This window comes from Lathyrus oleraceus, chromosome 1 (assembly GCF_024323335.1).
Source record: "Lathyrus oleraceus cultivar Zhongwan6 chromosome 1, CAAS_Psat_ZW6_1.0, whole genome shotgun sequence".
In the NCBI taxonomy this organism is placed as follows: Eukaryota; Viridiplantae; Streptophyta; class Magnoliopsida; order Fabales; family Fabaceae; genus Lathyrus; species Lathyrus oleraceus.
In genome coordinates this window covers 87,199,194-87,210,720 of record NC_066579.1, presented here as the reverse complement: position 1 = coordinate 87,210,720, position 11,527 = coordinate 87,199,194, and the positions used below count along the sequence as shown (strand labels likewise).

At 34.1% G+C, this 11,527-nt stretch overlaps 2 protein-coding genes across 2 annotated transcripts; one reads left to right on the top strand and one right to left on the bottom strand.

Annotated features, from left to right (window-relative positions):
• Positions 1-858: 858 nt before the first annotated feature.
• On the bottom strand, positions 859-2,804 carry LOC127117851 (protein DETOXIFICATION 51). Its single transcript, XM_051047974.1, has one exon. It carries the CDS (start codon positions 2,574-2,576, stop codon positions 1,065-1,067), a length of 1,512 nt encoding a protein of 503 aa, XP_050903931.1. The 5' UTR covers positions 2,577-2,804; the 3' UTR covers positions 859-1,064.
• A 5,917-nt stretch (positions 2,805-8,721) lies between these two features.
• Positions 8,722-11,256, top strand: LOC127092905 (uncharacterized). Its single transcript, XM_051031799.1, has 3 exons — positions 8,722-10,324; positions 10,403-10,614; positions 10,720-11,256. The coding sequence occupies exons 1-3, from the start codon at positions 8,722-8,724 to the stop codon at positions 11,254-11,256; spliced, it is 2,352 nt and encodes a 783-aa protein (XP_050887756.1).
• Positions 11,257-11,527: the final 271 nt, after the last annotated feature.

Sequence of the window (11,527 nt, the reverse complement as noted above, 5' to 3'; positions counted from 1 at the left end):
TAGCTGGAACTTTTGCCCCATGTCAAACAATTTTTTTTAATTCTCTATTGAATGAGCTTGAACGTGAAGTGAAGAAACCCTTGAAAATTATGGTTGATAATAAATCAACTATAAACTTGACTAAGAATCCAACATTACATGGAGAAGAAGTAAATATATTGAAATCAGATTTCACATTATAAGGGAGCAAGTCATGAAGGAGATGCTTGAAGGCATACACTGTCCAACAATTCTGCAGCTAACAGATGGATTCACCAAAGCTTTGCAACTTCTTAGATTTGTGTTCTTAAAGATATCAACTAAGATTAGTATATGTTTAGAATTATGGGAGAGTGTTATTATCATTCTAGATCATAGAAACTAATTTGTTTAGAGTCATTAGCTATAACTAACTATTAGTTAGGAAGATGGTTAGATAAGTTGAGCACGTGATTAAGTAAATTGAGAAAATAGAGAAGTAGTTAAGTAAGTTGTTTAACACACAAGGTACTAATATATAATATTTTGTATGTGTGCAATTTTGGCAACTCAGTTGCTTCTTATTTATTTACATTCTGCATTTCATTATTTTTATGTATTATCATCTCTCTCTTTCTTAGTGTGAAGATTGTTTAAATGAAATTTAAGATTTTTATAAGATTATTTCAGTTAGTATTCAATTTGAGACTTTAATCATAAGAAGAAGAAAAATAAGTTTCTTTCATGAGTAGAAAGAAAAGAAAAAATGGACGGTTACACTGTTGGAGCAGATTCGTTAAATATGTATCTAAATATTTGTACAGATAAATTATTCTTATAACTGGATATATATTGTAGAAAAAACTGTTTCTAAATACTAACTAATGTAAAGTAAACTCCTTAAGAAAAGGCTAATATTAAGTTGAATTAAATTCCTTTAAATATATAAATGTCAAAAAGAACAGAATCACCACATATATTCCATATGCACCTACATAGCTAAAAAAAGGTGAAAAAAATATAATGGTAATTTACATTTATCTTTCAATGTAAAAAAATAACAAACAAAAAAAATCAAAATATTACACCATTAAATTAAATCAACATCAAACACTTTCCAACCCACTGATCAATGGCTCTTTCTGACCGTCCGATTCATTCCCCACTTCATCAAACAACGTCAATAACTGAGCCCGACGGGCCTGTTGTTCCCAATCAGTTGTCCCAACAATATACAACATAAGGCCCGCACAACAAACCTGGGCCGACAAGAGGCCCAACCAAAGCCCACAAAAACCAAAACCAAACCAAAAAGCCAGCCCAACCGCCACCGGCATTCCCACCATATAAAAAGCGCTCAAGTTCACATTCGCCGCCACTTTCGGCCGCGCCGTGCCTCTCACAACACCACAACCAACAGTCTGCGGACAGTTTCCAAGCTCACACAAACCTAAAATCGGCAACGCCGCCGCTGTCAACCGTAGAATCTCTTCATCTCCAGTAAACATCTTCCCCCACCTCCGTCTCATCATCATCGCAAAAACAACCGCGGTAAATCCCATGACCGCCGCAAAAAACACCGCGATCACAGCCGAAACCCTCGCATTCCGCGGACGATTCGCTCCGAGCGCGTTCCCAACACGCGTCGAAACAGCAAGTCCGAGAGACGAAGGAAAAACGTAAATGAACGACGTCGTTTGTATTAAAATCCCCATAGAAGCCACGGTGGCAGTGGGGTCCACAAGAAACCCACACAAAACAATAACAATCTCATACCACCACCATTCCAAACAAACAGAAACACAGCTCGGCGCGGCTAGCTTAATCAACGGCTCCCAGCCGTAAAAACATTCCCAGCTCGGCGCACTCCACGTGGAAACATGGACCCCACTTATCCAAACGTAAACAACCAAAACAATAAGAACTGAAAAGTTGGATGCAGCAGAAGCAATAGCTATTCCAGAAATTCCTCTTTTGAAAAGTAAAAAATTAAAAGGTAAATGTAAAAAAGTTCCAACGAGAGATGCTAAAGTGACAGGGTAGGTGACGGATTGAGCGCGAAGGTAGATTCTGATTGGTTGTAAAAAAGAATTAGTTACAAGATCGGGTAAAAGAAAAAGAAGATAAGTCTGTGACATTTGGGTGATTTTATCATCTTGTTGTAAAAAATGGAAGATTCTAGACATTTCGAACCATAGAAAAGAAATGGGTAAGGAACAGAGTAAGAGAAAGATTATACATCGTTGAAGTGTGAGTGATAGAAGCTTTGGACGGTTAGCACCGAAAGCTTGAGAACAAAGCGGTTCCATTCCTAAAGATAAACCGGATAAAACCGAATAACCGGTTATGTTTGCGAAAGCTATAGCTAATGAACCTGATGCGAGTTCCACGTCACCTAGTTTACCCAGGAACATCATTGATACCATGGAACGCGCGTAGAATATCAGAGCTGTTAGTGCTGTTGGTAGCGCCAAAGCTAGAAGCGATTTTGTTTCGGTGATTATCATTTCTCTGCTTTCCTTTTGGGATTCTCCCATTGTGGAGTTTGATTTTGAATGCTTTTCTGTGTCTGTGAAAATCAATGGATCTTTTATTGTATTGATCTTTGATTCGCACATCTCGTTGTATTTGGTATTTTACTGTTACGAATCGAAGCGATAAGAGTGCTCGCGTTGAATGAATGAAAAATGTAATGTAAGTGTTTTTACTTTCTGTATTGTCTAGTGTGTGTGAAAATGGGAATGGAGAGAAAGAGATACTCTCGTAAAGAGATACTCTCGTAAAGAGCACTCTGTGTGTTAATGGGGATGGAGGAAGTAGTGAGAGAATGGTTGAGATGAGAATGGGTTGTGTTGTGTGTATAAATAGAAGATTTGAATTGAAGCGTGCGTTCTTTTTTGTTTAACTTATGCTTTAAAATATGCGTTTTCCTTTAATTAATATGGATAGTAATAGTACACTTTTCTTAAATTAATTAGTTATGGAGGGAGGGAATAAATCAAAGGTTGACATAAATAAATTATAAAGTTATTTTTATCTTTAAGACAAAAATAGGTAGGTATAAAATAATATTATACTATTATGCACCGATGTTAGTATAAAAAATTTATATATCATTAATTCATCGTTTTTATTATTTTATACGTAATTGAAATAAATCAAACTCTCTCAATTTTAACATAAAGTTATTTTATATGATTAATGCATCTTCTATTTTTTTCAATAAAATACATTTACATTGCAAGATGCTAAATTCTTACTTAAATATAAATGTCAACTACTTTATACAAGTATTGGTTTAATCATTAATCACACTTTTACATATAAATATATAAGTACTAGTTTATGCTTATGCATGAGTGTCATTTATTCTTTTCTTTAATTGTTTAAAGTAGCGTGAATAGTAATGAATCTTTGCCTTATTACTAATCTTGAATTCACATCATTTGACTTTTCTATTAAAAATTGACTAACCTTTATATATACTAGTGATTGCTAAAATTGAATGAGTTTAATAAAGATGCAATGTCATCTAATAAAAATATATTATTCGATATATTTTATAATTAATAAAAAATTAATCTGACTTAATACAATATACGATCATTATTAATTGATAGTATAAAATTAATTTATAAAATATTATCTATTTTCTCATATTAAATAGGAGTATAATAAACGATATAAAAATTTAACAATACATGGTCAGAGTAGGAATTTCGAATACAAATTAAATGATTGTTATATTAATTCTTTATCCTTATAATATATATATATATATATATATATATATATATATATATATATATATATATATATATATGATTTTATGATGATGTTTTGATAGTGTAAAAAAGTTTTACACTGTCATCCAATAACAATATATAATTTTGTCATGTGATATAAGTATTTTAAAATTGAATTTAATTGAAATGTACTGACAGTGTAAAGATATTTTACAATGTCAGTTAATCACAGTCATTGATTTTTTAGAGAAGTTTGACTTTTTCTATAATCACATGTAAAGTAACCCAAACGGATGATTGTGATGTATTGACAATATAAATTTTTTTACACTGACAGTGAATAACAATTAATCTCTTTAAAATTTTCAGTCTGGTTTGACAGAATGTATGATTATATATATATATATATATATATATATATATATATATATATATATATATATATATATATATATATATATATATATATATATATATATATATATATATATATATATATATATATTGTAAATTATCAAACTTTCTTGTTATTTTACCTTTTGAAAATTGTAAGATAAGTGTAAAATAATATTTGAAATTGTTTTTATATATATAAGGTTTTTTTTTTCAAACTTAGTAACTTTCAAATTCTGAATTTTTAGTAAGATGTCATAAAATGTCTGAATAATAGTACTAAAATATCAATTTTCGATGCTACTTGATATTATAAACTTTTATTGAAGATTTAAAATAAAATTTGTATATAATTTATCAATTCAGACTAGAATTCTTGTGTTCTTATTTCATAAGTGCACTCAATTACTTATCAGTTAGAATCTTTCTATAATTAACCAGAAATGTTTTGATTAGTACTAATCAGGTTTTGATTAATCAATTAACCTAAAACCGTTTTGCGTCTTCCATTTTAATTATGGTTATAGTTAATTAAACGTAAAGAAAGAAAAGGAAAATCCGTCACTAGAGAGAACAAGTTCTTACGGGTCAAATACTAATTAATGTTTATGTTTTTAAATGGAGCGTGATTAAGCATGCTTTTATATTCCTCAAGTTTTGTCAAACTATAACATGCATTTAAATCAAAATAAACATTTCTCTAATTTTGTCAACAATCTATACGTCAAGTTAGGTTTCAGTTTAACACAAATTGCATTTTTAATTATAATGTTTTATTCTTATAATGAATGTTTCATTCTTATTTTTTCACCATATTATTTGAATTATTCTCTACGATTAATAAATTAAAATTTTGAATATGCACATTAATTAGCAGAAAACAAGATAGCTAGGCACGTGAGGGTCGCACGTGGGGTTTGAGACAGTAGATTCTGTTCCTTACTGTAGTTGCAGTGATTATTAGGTTCGGTCCAGTACTGTCAGATATATTGGGCTTAAACTAGAGACAGCAAAAAAGGTAAACTACACTATACTAGTACTGTTTAAAAATATCTGAATATTCTACCTATATACCATCTTTTTCTCACATATATACCAAAATACCACACTTTCAAAAATATATACCAAAATACCATCTTTTCACAAATTTTCAACACACAGCCGCCAATCCATTGGACGGTTGAGTGTAAAACATGAAGGGACCGCCCATCCATTGGGCGGTTGAGTTTAAAACGAATTTTTTTTTTCCAAAACTGAAATATGTTAATATTTATTATTATTACATTATTAATTAAATTATTATTGATTTTGTATTAATGATTTTGATTTTTCAGTAATCAACATTATTATTAAAATTAATTATTATTAATAATTTTGGAAAATTAATTATTATTAATAAATTTTGTAGATAAAATAATTGTTTAATTTATAACAAATATGATATATGTTACAATTAATATTGATTTAATATAAATTTCTATTATTAATAAATATTATACATAATAATTTTTTTTAGTAAAATAAAATATTATTAATAAGTTGGGTAGATAAAATGTTTGTTTAAATTAAAATAAATATAATATAATTTATAATTAATTTTGATTTAGTATAACTTTCTATTATTAATAAATATTGTATAAACTTATAAAAACTTATAAGAAATATTAATTTAGTAAAATTATAAGAAATATTAATTTAGTAAAATTATTTCTTATAAATTGAAGTTGTAGGTAATAAATATTTATTTATAAATATATAAATAAGTAAATTGCATATAAATTAGAAAAAAACGATAAAAATAAATATAAGGAATTTTTTATTTATTGATATAATAAACAAGAAAATTACAATGAACCCCACTTAACCATGATTTTGACCGGGACGTGGTAAGCGGTGACCAGTTCCACATGAAGGAGCAAAACCTAATCGAGTAGACCTTCTTTGTGGAACTCGGTTCTCACCCTGATCAACATTCGAAGGCCCCGCCTCATTTGTTGGATTTATGAAGTCCTCGAGAGCGTCGTCAGATATGAAGTCTGTCGCACTTCCATAGCTTAATCTGGTTCCCTCGTAATTCCAGTTTGGTTGGGCATATGGGGGCATTGAGGTTTGCATGATAGGGACGTAGGGTTCTTGTGGTGTTTGGAAGTTGTGCTCTTGTTGGGTAGTTTGTGTGAATGCATATGGATTATGGTGGATGGTGTGTGGTGTATGTGGCTGGGTGTAAGATGTTGAGGGGGTAAAAATTTGGGAGGAGTTATAATGTTGTTGTTGTTGTTGATGGGTGTTGTAGAGGGGTGGGTTAAATGGTTGGTATTGTTGACTGTAGTGTTGTGATGGGGTATAAGGTGGTTGGGTTGGGTTGAAAGGTTGTTGGGTATGGTAGGTGTGTTGTTGGGTGTGAGAGGTGGGTTGTTGGGTGTAGGTGGTTGACGGTCCGGTGTGTTGAAAGTTTGAAGGTGCGGGTTGGTTACGAGGATCAAATAACAATCTATTCTGCGATAGATACAAAGTTGACACAGATCTATACCAATCCATGTAACCCCTACTCGGTTTACACTCATCTGGCATTACAAAGCCTTGCAAGACAGTGTTGCGACGATTTTGCCATTGACGACGCTCTTGCTTGTAATGGTCTTTCCAATTAAGGAATTTCCATTGGTCGGATGCTTTACTCGTGTGATACTCCTCCATGCATTTAGGAGAATTCGGGATGTCTTGTTGAATGCCATATTGGAGTTTCACTCTATCGGAGTGATGCATCTCAACTGTAGTGAAGCATATGATAAACGTTGTTGAACTCCACATGTCACTTTCAGTTGGGTCGTCGTCTTCAAGCCCAAGATAGGGTCTCCATACAAACTGTTACATAAATTGGAATGATTAGTATCAGGAATGTGTTGAAGATAAAAAGTAGTAGTTGAGTTTGTTAAATAGTACATCAGTCGGTTCGAAATGATCGAAGAACGCCCGGTAACCAGGAGCACAATGATGGGGGGTCTTTTCATAATTCATGCCATATGCAGACCACCTAAAAAAATAGTCATTAGAGATGAGGCAAGAAAAAGAAACTTTTAAAAAAATAAAAGCATTTAAACTTACTTGGTTCCATATGGAAATTGGAAAGGGTTGGGATTTATTGGTGCCAGTGTTGGCATTCTGGACCACCCCCAAGCCTGAAGTAGTACTCCACAGCCAGCAAAATTATTCACATTTTTTTTAGCACACCTACACAAATTTCGGTATAGATGTGCCAAAGTTGCAGCCCCCCAACTGTACCTACATACTTTATCTAAGTTCTCTAATAATGGTAGAAATTGAATATGTACAGTATTACCGTTAGTATCTGCAAACAACAAGCTACCAAAAAGCAATAAAATATACATTCTAGTTTTTCTAAGTTTGTCTTCGATGCTGGAATTCTGGTTTAGTTCAAGAGCGTCGTAGTTTTCCTTAAGCCATGTCATCTTAATGCTTTGGCCTTTTCTATCCGAGTCTGTCAACTCTACCCCTAATAGTTCTTGAGCCTTAGAGTAGGCCACATTAGTCTGCCCTACTACCGCCAAGCCATCAACACGTAATCCTAATAACATATGGACATCCTCCAGAGTGATAGTGCATTCACCAGTTGGGAGATGGAACGTGTGTGTTTCGGGTCTCCACCTCTCGCATAAGGCAAGAATAAATTTTCTATCAACACCGTAGGATGTTATGTTAATAACATGACCAAATCCTGCTTGTAATAAGTATGGTCGGATCATGTTGTCGGGTTTGATGTGCACATGCGAACGTGTTCGGAAAGATTTTTCATCCTACAAATAAAATTAGTGAAGTTATAGAAAACGTTACAAACACCATGAAGTAAACTACCGAAACGTTAAGAAAAAATAAAACTTACGTAACAAGCAATGTTAGTTGGTGTCCCTCTATGGTCTTCTCCATATGTGAGCAAAGCCATTTTATCAAAGAAAGTTTAAAAAACAATGATGATGTTACAAAGAAAAATGAAGTTTTGATTGAGAAAGATGGTAAGATATGAATGTGATAGGAAATGTGTGTATTTATAAGATATGAATGTGATAAATAATATTGGTAGAATTAATAATATTGGAAGAAAATAATATTGATAAATTAAATGTTGGAATAAATATTGGAGGATAAGTTAAAAGGATAAAGGGTGAATAGTTAGAAGTGTAAGAGAATATGGTAAGAGTAAGAGAATATGGTAAGAGGAAGAGAATATTGTAAGAGGAAGAGAATATGGTAAGAGGTAGGGAATCCGCATGGGAATAATGCTGAAAGAATAATTTGTACAGGGCCGTCCTTTCATTGGGCGGCTGCCTTTAAGAAGCTACAAGGCTGCCCTTTCAATGGGCGGCTATGTTGTTTAATGGGAACGGATGCCAATTGATTGGGCGGCTCCCTTACAGTTTGAAACGACCATTACTCCATGCGCAACAAGCATTAGTTGACCAAATATTTAATTGTTAGTATAAATTGGCATATGGGTGTAGTAATTTATCATTGCTTCATCACATTGTTGTGTCCATTTTACTAACACAACCTTCTACACATAAGAGAGTTAGCAAAAAATTGTCAATTCATGTCTCGCCATCAACAATACATGGTGAATGCCTATCATGGAGGTGAAATATGTACATCTAATGATGTGGGCATTACGTTCGAAAATGCCGAAATTTGTCGGTTCAAAATCAGTAGAAAGGTTACGTTTGGCTATTTTAAAGAAAGAATAGAAAGTAAGCTTCAAAATGGCTTTGTTGCACAAATTGTTTATCGTAATGTTGTGCAATTTGGAAACAACCTTTTAAAGTTTGTTCCGTTAAAGGTCCGAGACGACGATGACGTTGAAACTATGTTTGTCAATCATGAATTTTCAGGTCTTGATTCTATTGATCTGTACATCAAATTCCAACCCAGTCAACAAACTGAGGAAGTAAACGCTCCAAGCGATGACGAAGACGCCAATGATCCACATGTCAATGATCCACAAATACCATCTATAATACCCATTGAAGATGTCGAAGAAGACGACGTCGAGGATGAAAATGAGGCACAGGCCGATCATTACTTTACCTCTTTGTTTGAAGAAGGTGAATGCGACCATGTTGAACAAGAAGTCGAAAATGCCATTCCAATTAACCAAGTATTTTGTCCGCCTCCGCACATGACAACTTTGGGCGTGAGCTCTGGCCAAACATCACTTGAATGGCCATGCATTCCCCGTATTCCGAAAGAAGGTGACATTGATGTGGGTAACAAATTTAAGAACAAAGTTGATTGTGTGTTTGCCATTAAAAATTACCACATGACACATTGCCTAGACTATAGGGTGAATATCTCGGATAAGAAAAGGTATCAAATAAGTTGTAGTAACGATTTGTGCAAGTTTCGTCTGGTGGCATCATATCGGAAAAGGAGTGATTTATGGGAGATTGGTATCATGACCCCGCCGCATAGTTGTTCATCAACTATCCTTAACCAGGACCATCGGAAGTTGAGCTCGCAGTTGATGTCTCAAAGCTTACTGCCTCTTGTGGACAAAGATCCTTCAACAAAGGTGAGCATTTGTATAAAACATATTGTTTCGATATTCAAATTCACACCATCATATAGGAAAGCATGGATTGCTAGGAATAAAGCAATCGAGCAAGTCTACGGTAATTGGGAGAATTCATACAATGAACTTCCACGTTACTTGTTAGCACTCCAGAAGTTTGTTCCTGGTACGGTGGTAGAAATGCAAGCACTTCCTATATATACAAATGACGACACCATTGTTGCTGGTCAAGTAATGTTCCACCGATTATTTTGGGCATTCCAACCATGCATAAGAGGGTTTGCATATTGTAAACCTCTACTACAAATTGATGGCACCTGGTTATACGGGAAGTACAAGGGGACCCTATTGATGGCAGTGGCACAAGATGGGAATAGTAACATTTTCCCTGTTGCTTTTGCACTTGTTGAAGGTGAGACAGCTGAAGGTTGGGGGTTCTTTCTAAAGAACTTGCGAAGGCATGTTGCTCCTCAGCCTGACTTGTGTTTGATATCGGACAGACATGCCTCGATTGAAAGTGCTTACAATAATCCAGACAACGGTTGGCAAGATCCACCTTCTGTCCATGTATATTGTATCAGACACATTGCACAAAACTTCATGCGGGAAATCAAGGATAGAAACCTCCGTAAAAAGGTTATTAATATGGGTAAGTCAACATTTTCTACTTGTCTGTCTTACTCAATATAATATTATAACATTAACGCTATTTCTTGATAAACTGTAGGTTATGCTTTAAACCGACCCACGTTTAATTATTACCGAGATGAAATTGCCTCCACTAACGTTGTTGCGCTAAGGTGGGTAGACAACATTCCGACACAAAAATGGACGAGGGCATTTGACGAGGGTCGGCGCTGGGGTCATATGACAACAAACCTCGTCGAGTCAATGAACTCAGTTTTTAAAGGCACCCGCAATCTACCCATTACAGCATTGGTGAGTGCCACATATTATAGGATGGCAACGTTGTTCGCTGAAAGGGGTGCATAATGGAGTGCAGTGTTGAACTCTGGCCAACTATTTACAGAAAACTGCATGAAGGTGATGAAGGAAGAAACACTAAAGTCCAACACACATCAGGTGTCAATTTTTGACTACCAGCATCACACTTTTAGTGTAAAAGAGACAATGGACCATGGTGAGGGGAAGCCTATGGGACGTTACAAGGTCAACCTACAAGGTGGTTGGTGTGATTGCGGAAAGTTTCAAGCTTTTCGTGTTCCTTGTTCACATGTTATCGCTGCGTGTTCCAAGATACGCCATGACGCATACGGTCTTCTGTCCACCGTTTACAAGGTTTCAAACCTTTTTGGGGTTTACAGTAATAGTTTCCCAGTGCTGCCATACGATGCATATTGGCCCGTTTTTGAAGGAGATCTACTATGCCATAACCCTAGCATGAGAAGGAACAAGAAAGGTCGCCCAGTAAGCAGGCGTATAAGAACGGAAATGGACACAAATGATACGTTGGAGAGAAAATGCACCTTATGTCGTCTTCATGGTCACAACCGATCTCGATGTCCCAACGCCGGAGCTACTACCGATCTCGAGTTCCACAAAGAAGGTCTACTCGATTAGGTTTTGCTCCTTCATGTGGAACTGGTCACCGCTTACCACGTCCCGGTCAAAATCATGGTTAAGTGGGGTTCATTGTAATTTTCTTGTTTATTATATCAATAAATAAAAAATTCCTTATATTTATTTTTATCGTTTTTTCTAATTTATATGCAATTTACTTATTTATATATTTATAAATAAATATTTATTACCTACAACTTCAATTTATAAGAAATAATTTTACTAAATTAATATTTCTTATAATTTTACTAAATTAATATTTCTTATAAGT

What these genes read in the sequence shown, in the direction of transcription:
- LOC127092905 (XM_051031799.1), top strand. Translation starts at nt 8,722, where the DNA reads ATGGTGAATGCCTATCATGGAGGTGAAATATGTACATCTAATGATGTG. An exon ending in TAAAAAGGTTATTAATATGG is followed by an intron (nt 10,325 to 10,402) that starts GTAAGTCAACAT and finishes GATAAACTGTAG; the next exon opens with GTTATGCTTTAAACCGACCC. An exon ending in ATCTACCCATTACAGCATTG is followed by an intron (nt 10,615 to 10,719) that starts GTGAGTGCCACA and finishes AACTGCATGAAG; the next exon opens with GTGATGAAGGAAGAAACACT.
- LOC127117851 (XM_051047974.1), bottom strand. Translation starts at nt 2,576, where the DNA reads ATGTGCGAATCAAAGATCAATACAATAAAAGATCCATTGATTTTCACA.